Source organism: Zingiber officinale, chromosome 2A (genome assembly GCF_018446385.1).
Source record: "Zingiber officinale cultivar Zhangliang chromosome 2A, Zo_v1.1, whole genome shotgun sequence".
NCBI lineage: Eukaryota > Viridiplantae > Streptophyta > Magnoliopsida > Zingiberales > Zingiberaceae > Zingiber > Zingiber officinale.
The window spans coordinates 129,502,087-129,518,389 of record NC_055988.1 but is presented as its reverse complement, the minus strand read 5'-3'; the positions used below and the strand labels follow the sequence as shown (position 1 = coordinate 129,518,389).

The 16,303-nt window shown below is 38.5% G+C and overlaps 1 protein-coding gene across 1 annotated transcript; it reads left to right on the top strand.

The window, feature by feature from the left end:
* The first annotated feature begins 8,428 nt into the window (after positions 1 to 8,428).
* Positions 8,429 to 10,844, top strand: LOC122042312 (acyl transferase 9-like). Its single transcript, XM_042602347.1, has 2 exons — positions 8,429 to 8,901; positions 9,865 to 10,844. The coding sequence occupies exons 1-2, from the start codon at positions 8,494 to 8,496 to the stop codon at positions 10,690 to 10,692; spliced, it is 1,236 nt and encodes a 411-aa protein (XP_042458281.1). The 5' UTR covers positions 8,429 to 8,493; the 3' UTR covers positions 10,693 to 10,844.
* The last annotated feature ends 5,459 nt before the right edge of the window (positions 10,845 to 16,303 follow it).

Here is a 16,303-nt window from a genome sequence, read left to right as displayed (position 1 = left end):
TTAGGGGTGACCATGACATTTGCATCATATGCATGATGCATTTATTGCTTGTGTTTGTTGCATTTACTTGCTGCATTTATATGGATGCATATGATTGACATGCATACAGGATTTATGATACTCTCGGTCTGACGACCCTGTTGTACTTATACCTTGGTCCTAGTTAGTACAGTTTTCTCCTGCTTGTTTCAGTTGCATTTATCCTTCTTGTACCAGGAGACTGTACGCATGATTAGTGCTGGTTGTTATTTTCTTTATTATGCATATAAGTCGTTACCCGCTGAGTGTTGGACTCACACCCTCCTCCGTTGCTATTTTCATGTTAATGTTGTCCGGAGAGTTCCAGTCGCTAGTCCCCTGAAGATCCAGAGTTGTTTGATCTTTTTATTATGTCTCTTATTGCACTATCTGGACTTGTATTAGTTTACCTTATGGATACTGTCGATGAGCTTATTTGGATTTGTTTTACTACACGCTTGCCTAGACGGCAGAAGAGGTGAGATGATTTTATCGTCGGATTTGTGTTTTATGAGTGTAGTGGAGTAGGAAATATGTTTTGAGCTTTATGAGTGTAGTTGAGTAGGGTTGTTTTTGAGTCTTCGTATCATTGCTTGAGTTGTTCATTATTAAACTGCGTGGATGTTTGGATGTGTGTATGTTTATTATTATTATTATTGTTCCGGCCATGTTGGCCGATGTATATGTGGCCCTGGGGGCAATGTATAAAGTTTCAGATTGTCAGCCGTACAGGGGAGGTGCTACCGAAATTTCTTCGGACAGGGACTTCCCCGAAGCGTGACAGCCTTAATACACCATCTGTTTCAACCCATTTTTCTTTATGTCATCTCATATCTTTTGCTGTATGTTTCGCAATAAACAACCACTTAAGTCTGGGCTTCAAAGGAAAATATCGAAGAATTTTTTGAGCATTCTTTTTCTTATTCATCCCATCATACTTGTATCTAGGCTCCTTGCACACCGAACATGTATCCTTATTCTCATGCTCACCCCAAAATAATATACAATCATTCTTACATACATGTATCTTCTCATATGTCAATTCTAACTCTTTTAACATTTTCTTTGCTTCATAATGAGAGTTTGGAATCACATTTAGTTTGGGAATGTCTCTTGCAATAACTGAAGTAACATATCAAAAGATTTATTGCTCCAGTCATTTAACACTTTCACATGCATTAACTTAACCAAAAAACTGAATACAGAAAAATTAGTACAAGTGTGATACAACTCTTTTTGTGCTTCTTCAAACATTGAGCTATAACTTCCTCTAATATCTTTTGCATTTATGTTTTCATTAATATCATCTAATTGAGGCCCAATGGTATTGATATTTTTTACATTTCTTAAATCAGTAAATATGTCTTGAAAATCATCTTCTTCAAAATCACAATCAAGTCTCTCTTCATTGACAATATTTATATTAACAGATGATGTAGAAACTTCACCATGAAAATTCCAGACTTTGTATAATTTGTCAAATCCCCACCTATAAAGATGTCCTTGAACATAATCTAACTCATATTTAAATAAATTACCACACCTTCGACATGGACAATGAATATTAGATAAATTTAAATTTATCATATAATTCTCTGCCACCTTTAAAAACTGATTTAACCCATTTATATATTTAGGGCTAATCTTATTCTCATGCATTATCCAACTTTTATCCATATTTATAAAACCTGGTTAAACATATAAAAAATCATATTATTTAATAAATAACTCTAATAAATAAGTTTGATGATAAGTTTCAATGAAATTAATAAGCAACTTACATTAAATAACTTAAATTAGTTAATGACATCAAAATAACTAAAAAATTATCAACTACATAGCTTCCAAGAGAAGTTCAAGAGTAATTGGGTTAAACATGATCCATTGAGGCAAAATAAGTACATATCTCTTGTTCTTCAAAATAAATACATATCTTAACTCGAAACATGAATTTGTGATAGATACTTTAGAGATTGAGACTCAGTTTACTTTAGTGGAGAGTTTTGAGGGAGAGTATGAGAAATCATGTTGAAGTTATCATTAATAACACAAACAATAAAAATGAAGAGAATTTTTTATCCTTGCACATTGCAGCATGCACCTATAGCTAAAATGAAAATTTTATAAAATTCTTGATATGTACTCTTATAGCATGTTGAAGTTATTTTGATGCTTGATATGTACTCTTATAGCATTTTCTATAAGTACTTAAGAGATATTCATTATCTTTGATTCAAAATTTAAGAGCAAGATAATTTTGGTAAAATGAATAACAAGACAAACACACATCTAACAAGATCATATAACTACTAACAAGATCATATAAGTGCAATCAAATGGAGAGAAAAAACTGATATTTTGGCAGTACCTTTTCTCAAAGCGGGAATGAAGTAGAGGAGGAAAACCTGAGCTGGGTCGGAGCAGAAGTCACTAGAGCCGGAGCAGGAAAGGAGGATTCGTCAAACAAAGAAGATTCACGGCGGCGTCGGAGGAGAAGAAGAGATCGCACAATCAAACCCTAAAACTTTATCTCGGTAGCGTCGGAGGAGAAGAAACTCGTGCACATGGAGAAGAAGCAGTGAGCGGACGGAGAAGAAGAGAGCACAGAGGAGAAGAGAGCGCGCGAAGTAGAAGAAGAGGATCGCAATGCGGAGGAGAAGAAGAGATCGCGGCGGATTTGGGGAAATGCCGATTTGGGGGGGGGGGGGGGATAAGGGCAGGAATTAGCGATGAAATTATGATTTTGTCACTAATAATACATATTAGCGACGAAATTATATAATTTCGTCTCTAATCCTTATTTATTAATGAATCCACATAATTACATATTAACGGCAATTGACATAATTCGCCGTTAATACTAAAATTTTAGCGGCGAGCATGCTAAATTTGTTGCAAATATAATGACCTTGCAAAAAATAAAATAATTTTTTAATATTATTATTTGTGACGAAATTGTGTTCCGCCGCTAATAGTCTATTTTTGCTACAAATGACTATTTCGTCGCTAATATTTCATCGTTATTTTATTGTTTTCTTGTAGTGTATCTTGATTACTGGTGCTTAATTGATATTTTTTTATCAAAAATGACAAGATGTGTTATATTTAAGTGACTATTAGTAATATCTATAATTGTTTAACTAAATTACATATATTGTATATACAATTTCAAATTAGTATTTTGCTTTATATTTTGTAGGTCTTAATGAAGAAGACTTTTGAATAAGAAAAATTGATCGCACAATGTGAGGAGCCCAATTTTGGAACTTCGACTTAAGCTTATGAAAACTCAAGTACAACCCTATATAGGTTATATCTCTCAATATATTTTGTTACTTAGCGGGTGCTTGGTTGGATGGAATGAGAGTGAAGAATGGGAAAGAGATTGAAAGTGGGTATTTGGTTTTGGAGATTGGTGGTGGGTCCCATAGATTCATTGTACTAAACATGGAAATGAGTCATTACCTAATAAAAGGAGGGAAATGAGAAAAAAAATACTATTCGGATTCAAATCATATCTCACCCATTTTCCACTTCTATCAATCTTATTCACATTTTCATTCCCTTTCGCAAAGCAAGCGCCTCATTGTTGTCTATCAATAGCATTCTTATTTATAGATTAATCATTTATTGATTTTTAATTAATTTCCATTCATTTTTAGAATTTATACTTATCCTGTTGGGAATTTGAGAAGACGGAGCTTCCGGTGTGACGTGGCTGGAATGTTAACCGCATCTCTATGACCCGGATGGTGAGTTGTCTTCTGTGTTGACCAAATCATCAAAAGTCCTCTGGTCAACGGTACCTGTAGCCAGCGACTGGGCTGCCCCGGTCCCCTGACCCCAGGGGGCGCCCTCGGATGAATCGATGAGCTGGTCGCGATACTGATCGAGTCGTCGTGACTCGGAAAGGTAGATGAATGTGAATTAGCTGGGGAGCTGGATCTATGGCGATGACACGGAATCCAGTGCAGCATGGGTCCAAAAGGCGGCATGTAGGCCGAAAAATAACAACGACACCTGCCGGACTACCATAGCGGCTCGTATGCCGGGACACGACACGCGGGCCGGATAAAACCAACACCTCACAATCATAATAGCGGTACGAAGAGGGAAACACAACGGCTCGATGGCCAGCACACAACAATGATCAAATCTGCGCTGCAAATAGTGAAGACAACGGTTGTAAAGCCACCGAAGTCAGCTGTTGTTGATTCCGGTAAATTCCGGAGTATGCAAACTGATCGTCGAGGCTAGTGTTCGACACTATCTCCGTAAACGATATTGCTCCGCTACGGTGCTTAACGGATTGTTGCAATTCGTTCCCAAGATACAACGACGACAATCGTCTCGGAATCGTAGCACTCCGACTTCCGAGACCAGCGAACCTTCTCGTAGGCTTCTTGGACTCTTGAATGCACAAGATGAGTGAGTGAATACTTGAGGAAGAGAAGATTAAGTTGAGTGATTTGATTCCAATCTGGAGGGTTCTATTTATACAGAAGGAAGAGGCTTTAGGGAGGGGTGTGACCTTTGGGTGGATTAATCTGGGCCGTCCGGACTGAAGAGTTATAACCTTCACATAGCCCCTTTAATCTCATCCATCAGATCTAAGAGTTGTGACCCTCAGATCTATCAGCCATCGGATCTAGATCCATTGATCTGATGCTTCAGATCATGTCTCATCCCAAGCCGTCAGATCGTGACTCATTGTGATCCAACGCTCTAGATCGCATCACAAGCAATCCACCATACTTCTTTGATCAACGTTGATCTACGGCTGCCATCCGTTCGCCCAACCAACTATCCAGTCATCTCATGCTCCTCGCGACGATGCGAAGTGCAAAGTGTGCCTACAAAGCGCCCATTGCGCACGTGGCGGGTGGCGGGCTCACAGGTGCGAGCACCTGCTCGCCCCTGAGCAGAGAGTGCTTGGTACTTTTCTGAGTTAACTCCAATAACTCAACATCATTAATAAGTAAGGAATGCACATCGGAAATTTCCGATGTGGGACTATTCTCCCTTGCATTTCCTTAATGAATAACCAACGTTATTTTGGGCCGACTTTGAACATTAATTTCTCATTCACCCTTAATCGGTTTTGAGCAAATTAATAGTCTAAATCTATCTACGCGAAACGTAGATTTCAATTTTGAAGTCAATTACGACTTTCAACAATTGATGGCTTCCGATTTTTCCTCCTCAAAATCGTATTGGTCCATTTAGGCCCCAATATCCAACAGCTGTAGACATTGGAGAGAAAGGGATGGCTGGCAGAGGCGGCCAGTGCTGGTAGCGAGACAAAGGCGTGGCCCGCGGAAGAGATGTGGTGCTCGCGTGCGTTGTCGTCGGTGCCCTCGTATGTCGGTGGTGTGAGCGAAGGGCAGCGTCGGCCACGGTAGAAGCTTGAGGCTGCCTGCGACCCTGATCGAAGAGGAGGAAGGGGAGCAGAGGCGCTTGGCCTCTGGACGCGATGGCATCCGGCTCAGGACGAAGGCGGCGAGGGGGGCTCAGATCTACCCAGCATCGGAGACGACAAAAGGGGGCGTTAGTGCTGGAGATGGCGAAGGGGGCGTCGGCGGTGAACCATGCGGAGGCAGCAGTTCAAAACTGTTAGTACAGCGGGGCCGGCAAGAGGGGAGGGGTGAATTGCCTGCAAAATAAAATATACTCTCCTCGTGCTTTCAACTCTTAAAATAGCAACAGTAAATAAAATCAAATAATAGAAAAAAAAAAAGAAGACTCAGTAATTTGACTTGGTTACAACCTATATGGCTGTTAATCCAAGGCGGTTGAACAGCGCACTAAGTATCTCCTTCTCTGAAGGTGGATAAGCCTTTTACACACTAAAAAAGCTCAAGAGTTGCAAGGAAATTGAATACAGAGTTGAATAATTATTTTCTAGCTCCAGGGGCCTTTATATAGCTCTTGGAAACCTTATCTCGAGTCTTGAGGGCGCTTCCAAAGGGGTTGAGGGCGCCTTCAAGGGGATAACGGGATAAAGCTTTATCCGCATGCCAATGGTCACAAAGACTGGGTTGAGGCCGCCTCCAATGCCATGGAGGGCGCCCTCAATGTGGAGGGTGCCCTCAACGCCATGAGGGCACCCTCAACACCATGAGGGCGCCCTCAATGTTGCAGGGTATAAATAGCTTCAGCTTCTCTTTTTCTCCTTTTCAGCTTCCGAAGTCTCGATTGTTTGGGTGATTGCAGCCAATCGAAATAGGCCTCACCCGAACCCAATTTCCGGCATTCTCCTCGAGCAGGCTTCTGTCCCGGTTTCTCGTCTCTCGAACGTCGTACACGTTCTTCTCGTCCACCGGTGTACTCTTCCACAGCTCTTTCGCCCTTCGGACGCACCGAGTCCGTCGGCTTTCTTCCTGTGCTGTCCTCCTCGCTAGTTGCGTCTTCCAATCGACTTCTTGCGCTCCTAAGCTCCTGCACACTTAGACATAGGGATCAAAACCAAACAGGATCTAACCTAACTTGATTGATTACATCAAAACAACCATGAAGACTAACAAAAACCTCACCCCTTGTGCTAGGCAGCGGCGGAAACAAAAGCACGAAGCTCCCCTCCCGTCCCTGGTGAATAATGTCATCACTTAAAACCCAGACCCTATTGATATCAAATGATCAAAATGTCCTTCCTTCTCATCTCAGCACCGTATCATATACTTTCAAATCGAACTAAACTAAAATTAAAATATTTTTTATTTACAAATTTAAAGTGAGGTAAGTTAATTTAATTTTGCAAATCATATCAATTTGTATGGCGTGATTAAGAAGGAATAAGAAAGTACGTCTCCACCGAATCAGTTGCTTCTTTTGCCATTTTTCTTCATTCGAAAGTCACACACTCACAACTCAAAGAATCCAGTGCAACAACCCAGTAACGTGACCACCTGATTAGGGACCACCACTACACCACTATATCTCGAACTAACTTTGAGAATGCATTTTCAAATTTTTATTCAACCCACCCACTTTTTCCAAGGTTAATCTAAACTACAATGCCAACGAAAGAAAACTTTTCTTTGGCATAGCACAAGCGGTAAGATAATAGCCATATCCATATAGGGCAAAGGTCGATTTGCTTACACTAGCACCTCAGTTAATTCATTTTCAACAGAGAGAAAATAAATCATAAATGAGTACTAATTATTAGTACAAGTCATCAAAATATGAAAAAAAAAAATATACTCATCGAGTATCGACCGTATAAACATATAAAAGCATTTTTAATATATTTATATCCTATCTAAATTTGTAAATTAAAAATAGTAAATTAAATTGAGAATTTATTTTTTAAATTTTATTATATTCATTTAAGAATTTATTTTCTTAATTTATGCTATTGAATTCAAATATGAAAGTATATATATTAAGGAGATTTTTAAAAATATATTGATTTTAGTGATTCGAAATTCTTTAAATTCATCAACCAATTTTATATTTAGTTTTGTCTGAATTAAATGGTAGACTTACACCGTTCAAAAATTTAAAAGTTTATATTTTTTGAATCAAGTGAGTCATGTGAACCTATTAATTAAGTAAATTAGTGAGTATCATTATCCTAGATCTTTTATAATGAGCTTGTTATTTTTCAAATCAAGGGATTCATAAAAATCCATTGATGATATTAATTAATGAGTTTTATTATCCTAAACTTTATAATAAATTTATTATAAATTCTATCTAGTGTTTATCAGTTTAAAAATTAATTGCTCTCAATTTATGATATTAAATTTAAATAGAAAGGCATAAATACATTAAGAAGGTAGTACATTGAGCTTGATTTAAAGTAATCTCTAAATTTATTCGTCAACACGGAAGAAAAATGACCGATAGATTTAAAGAGAAAGAGGAGTTTTTAAAAATTATGCAATGCAATTTTGATATTTTAAAACTTGAGTAGTAATAATTGGCAATAAAAAAAATGAAATGCCTCTCTAAGACGGTCCCACCATGTAAATCATGAGGAATTTCACTCAATAATAACAACACATATAAGGAATGATTAAGGCAGTCAATAAGATATTCCACATCCGATGAAAATTAATTTTAGACTTATTAATAACAACACCCTGACCTAACCAAAACCTTTAGTCATTGTAAATTGTCCAACTATTTATTTTTTAGAAATATTAGTTAATTAGCTATTAATTAGGTGAGATTGCAGATTCGTGGTTTGAAGTAGTTGCACGATACGACTATATGAGTTATTAGGGACTAACTTCATTTTAACCACATACTTTAACTTATTCTTAAAAACATACCTTGTCTTACAATTTTATTAAGTACTGTCGGCGTAAAGGGTCATAGGGATAAAAATGATAAAAGAGTTTTTGTAAAATAGTTAAGAAACAGGGAGTACAATGGAATTTTGTCGAGTTGTTATATAATTAGTTCGAAGACGCCAAGTTAGAGCAAAGACAAAGTCAGCTACCTGCTTCCGGCGACTGCTACTGCTCCATGGCCTTCACCGTCACGAAGACTTCCGAGGGCTACGTCCGGCCGGCGGAGCCGACGCCTCCGGGATCGCTGACGCTCGACTGGATCGGACGATACCCGACCCACCGCGGCCTCGTCGACTCCCTCCACATCTACAAGCACGGCCAGAACCCCGCCGAGGTCATCTGCGAGGCGCTGGCCCGGGCCCTGGTCCCGTACTACCCGATCGCCGGCCGGATCGTGCAGTCGGAAGGCTGCGAGCCCCGGATTGAGTGCACCAGGGAGGGCCTCTGGTTCGTGGCCACCTCCGCCAACTGCAGCCTCGCTGACGTCAACTATCTGGAGCGCCCCATGATGCTTGAGCAGAACGACATCCTACCCTACACCGAACTCGAGACCAGTCCTGCCAATACCTTGATGATGATTCAGGTAAGCAATTTTACTGTATTTAGAAATGAAAAAAAAAAACAAAGAGCCGACGCAATTTAGGACTGGACAAACCCGCGGCTTCATTCTTGCTAGATCAAGCGGAATAGAAATTGAATAACCTGAAATCTTTGTTTGATTCACTTGAATGCTCCAGATCTGTTACTAGTTTGCTTCTCAAATCGATCTGTTGCTAGATAGATTCAAACCCCTGGATCTTTAGTTCTAGATCTGGAAGCAAGAAGGACTTCGATCGGGTCAAAGTTCATAACTCATCCTAAATTTCAATCTAAGTTACATTGTTTATCCTTAATGATAATCTGCTGAAACAGTGGTTATCCACCGCTGGAGCATTGAAACTGCAGCAGTAAGGTTTTTGAAGAAATGTCAAGAACAGTGGAACCCAGCTGGTTTGATGACTAGCTTGTTCTTTTCTTCCTCAACGAACCATTAGTTCTGTTGAACGAACCATCTAAGTTCAACCTTGTAGTCTTAATTGAGTGATTATCCAAATCATCCAATTTCTCTAATATATCATCAAGATTTACTCGTAAATATATCCTGTTTTGGAATTTTGTTTTTGGAAAAGAGAAAAAAATAACGTTAGCTCTAAATCAACTTAGTTTCTGCATTCAAATTCAGACATTCTCTTTGCCAGAACAAGAGCTAGAGTATTTCCGACTAACATAGCGGACTCAAGTAGTTGAAACTCATGTCTTGTTCTTGTCTCCAATTTATGCTTATCTTCTTCAACAAGAATCCACATTGATGCTAGAAAAGAAATCAGACCATGCTTACATTAATTTATTTATGTCTCAATCATGGAGATTACCATTTGTGTAACTGGCTCTCTTAGCTTTAAGCATGACTTCTGCGTCATCATAGATAATGATAGGATCAATTGGATGTTGCAATGCTGTGGTTATCTGCTCCTAAGTAACTTTGGTGCTTGCATTAAAACAACAGGTTACTGAGTTCACATGTGGTGGGTTCCTCATTGGTCTAAGGTTCAACCACGCATCCGCTGATGGCTTAGGATCGGCACAAGTCATTTCCGCCATTGGTGACCTTGCACGAGGCCTTCCAGAGCCGACCATCAAGCCGGTTTGGAACCGGGACAGTTATCCCAATCCAAAGATCAAACCTGCTCCACTCCCCGACTTGCCCAAGTTGGCCCTGGAGTACTCTGCAGTCGACTTCCCCACGCACTACATCAACCAACTGAAGAAACAGTACATGGAGCACAGCAATGGCAAATGGTGTTCAACCTTCGACATCATAATTGCCAAGGTTTGGCAATGCCGCACCAGGGCTATTTATTCAGACCCTGATGTCAATATCCGTATGTGTTTCTTCGCGAGCTCTCGTCATATTCTGAAGATCGAAAAGGGCTACTATGGCAACTCAATCTTCCCTGTGAAAGTATCGACAACGAGTGGGAAGGTTAACAACTTGTCAGTCGTCGAGATTGTGGACTTGATCAAGGAGGCCAAGGACCAGATGGCAGTCGACGTCTTGAAGTGGGCTAATGACGAGTTCGAGGTTGATCCCTTTGGCATGACATTCAACTACGAAACCATATACGTTTCCGATTGGACTAAGCTCGGGTTCTCAGAAGTGGACTACGGATGGGGGGCTCCGATGTATTGCGGACCATTCACCAACAACGACTACATTGCTTCCTGCATTCTCTTGAAGGCACCAGCGCCATTCGAGGGTGCCCGGCTGATAGCCAGATGCGTTTCCAAGGAGCACATTGATGCATTCAATGAGCGAGTTAACCGATTCGACTAAAGAAGTTTCGATAGTGAAAAGAGTTGCAAACTTGTATGAGTGTCATGAGACACTCAAACTTTTATTCATGTTCCTTGGTTGTGTAATGAATTATTCTGTCACTTCTTTATTTTTTGACATATTATTGGTGACTGTTTTATTTCCTGCATTAACTCAGTTTTAAGCATGATTTCTTATTTTGAAGTTTAGTGACGAATGACGATCAATAATTTATACTAACCAAATTTGTTCACTTGGCTTTTCTTTTGACTTCTGTTTGTAGTGATCCGGCAGTAAGAACAGGGGACCAGGTCAACGCCATGTGGAAGTCAAAAAGCTGGGCGGTTCATCGAAGAGGGTCGGATCAACCAGGCCGACCGGAGAAAGGGGTCTGACCGACCGGGCGGCCGCCCGATGTTTAGCCGATGGCAAAGGGCACCTCTATGGAAGTCGGGGTTCCGACGCTCATTGAACAAGATCGTAGGGCCGAGCGGACGACACGCTCGGCTGAAGGCATGAAACATACTGCTAATGGTCGCCACAAAACACATTACCAAAAACTTCCCAAGTGGACCATCATATATGACCGGTCGGACGGAAGGCGGACGTGGGCCGGTCGGGTGCCCGGCAGGAGTTCAGGGAAACAGACAAGGGACATCTTCTGACAGCTGGCATGCTTCGTGGTATGGTTATACTTCAAATCACGCAACAGGGGATTCCGCTGTCCCATCGAGGACATGTTGGGACTGTAGCAGTATGGGTCAGGTAAGCTCATTGACAAGCCCTTACTGGGGTATGGGCTACGGACACGCGTACACCTCGGTGTGTGTGCACCCGCTTCTCCGCTACCCTATATAAAGACCCCCAACCTTCGCCGGAGGTACGTATTCTGATATTTCGAGAGCCACTTGCCACTGCTTGCTTACCTGACTTGAGCGTCGGAGGGTCGTCGCCGGGAACCCCTTCCCGGCCCGACTTCTGTGTAGGTTCGCCGGAGCTTCGTGCAACTAGTCGAAGATCCACACCAGCAACCGAGGAGCATCACGTGCTCAACGTCCATTGGTTCAGCATTCGGACAGGATCAGTATCTAAAGGCAAATTATGTATATGATTATTATTTTTTAGTTATCCAGATTAATTCTTAAGGTAGACCGTCTTCCCTGATTCACCTGCCAGGGTAATCAAGAGCTAGGCATATGCGTACCATTGCACCATATACTTTGGGGCATATTAGTTATCTTCTTAACTAACATGTTAATACATATTAGTTACTACAAATTTTACTATTAATTTGTAAACTTATCGCTTTAAAATCTATCAAATTAATATATAACAATAATAATAACAACGTCTTATCCCTAAACATTGTGGATCTTATCCCCAATAGGGGTGACAATTCGAATCGGATTCGGATTGACATGTTCGGATTAGCAGGTTGGCGGGTTAGCAAATGACAACCTGAACCCGACCTGATTATTAATTCGGGTCAAACTATTCAACATGAATCTGATCTGTTTATTTGCACTTGACCTGAACCCGATCCGTTTGACTCGAACATGACCTGAATTCATTAAAGAAATTTTGTATATTAAATAAAAAATTAAAAATAACATTTATCTACACAAATTGAAAATCTATATCATAAATGATAAACCATAACAACATTGCAATCAATAACATATCTTTATATTTAGGGTTTTACTTTTTAACTTTTTAAAATTTATAATTATTTATAAATGGATTCGCGGGTTGTAATTGGGTCATTTCAGGTTTACCCAAACCCGACCTGTTTATTAATTGGGTCAATTGGGTCGACCCGAATCCGAAACTACCCAACCTTAACCTGATTTTTTCGTGTTCGGTTCGGGTCATGTTTTCGTGTCGGGTCAAAAATTATCACCCCTAATCCCCAAGCATTGTGGAGCGACATGATGTTCAGTAAATTAATAAAGTATACATGGTTCGAAATTTAATTATGATGCACTACAGAACATTTTCCTTCAGTGAGACATTGATTACTGGGCGAGGAGTCACTCGTACTTTTGGATTTACCTTGTTTGCGAACCAAGGAGAAGACCATCCACCTCCAGAATTAATTGGGTCCACCTCCAGAATTAATTGGGTCTGTAAGAGTACCTGGATTATTAAAAAATATTAATAACAAAGACTTATCTTACTAGGTAGAGTTGACTATATAGATCTTTCGTTGGATTCTATCCCGTACTATCTTATAATTTATATTTAAATAAATTTTATCTTGTTACTAACAAAGTTTTTTTTATATTCCTCTTACTTATTTATCATAGTTTCATATTACCTATATATCAGTACCATGTTAAACATGTCTATCGAAATTTTTATAATCAAGATGGCAAAAGGTGAATACGCTCACCCCCAGCGCCCCCGCAAATCCGTTCCAAGGCCAACACGAAGGAGGTAAATCACGGGCGGCTACTAGCCGGGTTACTAGCTTTTGGAATAATGACTAGCACATAAGGGAGACATTTTCTTTATGGTGACAATACCTTATGTGCTAGTCACTAGACCGTCCCGAGGGGATTAAATTTTTATAATCAAGATAATATACGTATTGATTAATATAAATTATGAATATTAAATACCTAGACACAATTCTCCTAATTAAATCTTCCCGGGCTGTGAAATTTGCACAATTTATCGCTATGAATGAAATTGAAAGAAGAAAAGAAGTTGCACAAGACAAAGAAAAATATTGCCATTTATTTATTTACACATTGGAAAAAAGGAAAAACTCAAAAGGCACCATCATTATTCTTTTCATGTAAAGAATGTCCCTTCTCTTAGAAAAAAAATAAAACAGTATTCCAACATATTTCTCATTCCGATAATACTCTTATTCGTGTAGTATATTTTTGGTTCAATTTGATAAAATAATAATAATAATAAATTAAATTAAATTACTCTTTATCAAATTGATCAAAATTATTTTAGTTTGATTAAAATCACATTAAAATGGTTGTAACAACTATAATATAACAGCTGATTTAGTTGTTATGCTTGATTCATAACCCAATAAATATGCTACTTTATATATATATATATATATATATATTTATTTATTTATTTATTTATTTATATATAAATAAATAAAGTAGAATATTTATTGAATTATGAATTAAGCACACAAATAGAAAAGGAGAATGTTAAGCAAGATATGTGCTATGAGAAATGTATTTAAAATAATATGAACATATATACTGGCAACTAATAAATATTCTAATTAGACAATGTAAATTATAACAAATATATATATTAATTGAATAAAAGAGAAATAAAAAAATTGATTAGCAATGATAAAATAATATAAAATTTTATTAAATATATATAAGAATATAATAGAGGATCTAACACAATGGCATAAGAGAATTCACACAATCACTAATCTCATTTAATGGAATAAAAGTTTGATTATTATTGTTGACCCAATTAAAATGATATGATGAAGGTTGAATAATTTTGATGGAATTGGTAAAGAGTATTTGTTTGATCAAGTAAGAATAATTTTTCTTTTTTGATTGTAGCTGCTATAATAAAAAGTATTTTTGAAACGAAAAATATATTGAGGTGTCGGTTTGACTATTTTTTTAAGAACAAAAGGGAAAATCGTTTGACAAAGAACCTAATGATAAAGTGGACTATATATTATATAAAATCGTTTAATGTTCTCTGGGTTTGTTTCAGATATAATGATCGTAAAAGATTGAATCTAGTTTTTAAGGTAGAATTAATACTTGCAAAGTCTTTTTGTATGATATATATAGACCCGTAAGGGGATTTGGATAACCTCAAGTTCACATCTTAGGGCTATAAGATGACTTAGGAGGTCGTAAAATCATCTAAAAAAACCAATGAAATAGGTAACATCGAATCTAGGACAAAATCGTATATCATCTAGCCTAGGTGAGACATGGGACTATTGCATCCTCCGAGCTCAATTAGTAATGAGTCTTGGTTCGCGAGAAGATCATCTACCTCCAAAATTAATCGGACAAAGCTCAGACATTACGCGAGCAATGGCATTTTGTGAAAGGTTAATAGCTGGGCAAATCTCCTTTGGCAGAGGTCTCATAGCTGCACCGCAATGCAGCAAAGAGTGAGCTCTCTGCCTCTGCCAAAGAAGAGACTGCCCAGCGATGCACCGTCACTTTGTGTCTCCGATATCGACCTCCGTCTCGATGACGTTCCAGGACCAGTTCATCTCCCTACTTATAGCCAGTCCTGCCACATAAAACTTCAGCATATCTGCAGCATAATTCCTTGGGTTCTCTGAAACATGTTCGATTATGTTTACTAGAGCATATTCTTGCAAAACTACTTTGATTTCTCACTTTTCGCAAAGAATAATCCCTCGCATACAAAGCTTTTGTACAAATTCCATGAGAATCAATCTCTGGACCATCTCATTCTTTTCCTTTGCCATCATCTTGATACTTCTTACTTAACAAATTAGTTTGTGGGTAAAATTATCGATTAGTGTTCAATCAACACAGGTTGAAATCACTTGGAAATCCTGTGTTCTACCCATTGGGCGTATACAAGGGGACTTTTAGTTGGCAAAGAGCAACAATCGACTTAAAACTATTCTAGTACAACTCTTGATGCTATAGATCACAACCATACAAGTTAAAATGATTGAAAGCAAACTTGAATATGCCAATCCTCACATAATAGCTAACCATTTGTGACTTTGTGTTATCTTCTCTCCATACCCATTTTAACTACCCTGGTAGACCAATGAGGAGAATGTGGATGCTTGACCTAAGTCGCGGTCCGGTGATCGTTGATACTCGCAAAAGCACCAAAGCCCACAACAACATAACATCATACTCTTTTCAAGTCATGCTGGTCATTGTATTTCTTCTGCACAAACTACTTTGTCGAAGCCCACATTGCATAATGTTCTTCTTCAACACACGCACACAATAGATTTTGTTCTGAATGCCTTCTTCTATGATCATCTTATGCACCTAGCTAGCCAGTTGCAAGTTTCAAGTTGAATCGATTCCATTTTTCTTTAACACTGACTTCTTTGCCTGAAGCACACAAAGATCAAGTCAACTAATGTTCTTCTTCTTTCTATTCGAGAGACAATACTTGATAAGGGTTATAATCGATTGAGGCATGATCAGTCCACTATAAAGATGATCAATCAACTGAGATAGGAATACAGAAAGGAGTCGTTGATTTGAAAAAGCCACAATGAGAACAATGACCAGTCCACTTCAGGACATCAATCGACTAATGGGTGGTGCAAACCCATCGCAAGAACTCTATAACTCGAAAGAATGTAGAAGCATTCATTCTCGAGCCATTTTCTTTTTCTGAACATTCCAAAGTAAAAGAAAGCAAAGAAAACAAAGAGTCTCATTGTTGTAATTTTTTTCATTTGCATTTGTTTTGCTTATCTTTTTATTCCTCTTTTATATGTTGTAAGTAATAATGAAGAGGGTTCTCCGGCCACCGAGAAGAATTGTGGAAGTGATCTACTGATAAGTCCATAGGCTATCAAGTAGGAGTATAAATAGAACTGATCCACATTCAAAAATTTTGACAGTGAACAACACCAAAAGTTTATATTAACATCAATATTTTA

Excerpts from the sequence above, each read along its gene's own strand:
- LOC122042312 (XM_042602347.1), top strand. The coding sequence starts at position 8,494 with ATGGCCTTCACCGTCACGAAGACTTCCGAGGGCTACGTCCGGCCGGCG. Across the intron at positions 8,902-9,864 it reads ATACCTTGATGATGATTCAG|GTTACTGAGTTCACATGTGG; the intron begins GTAAGCAATTTT and ends TTAAAACAACAG.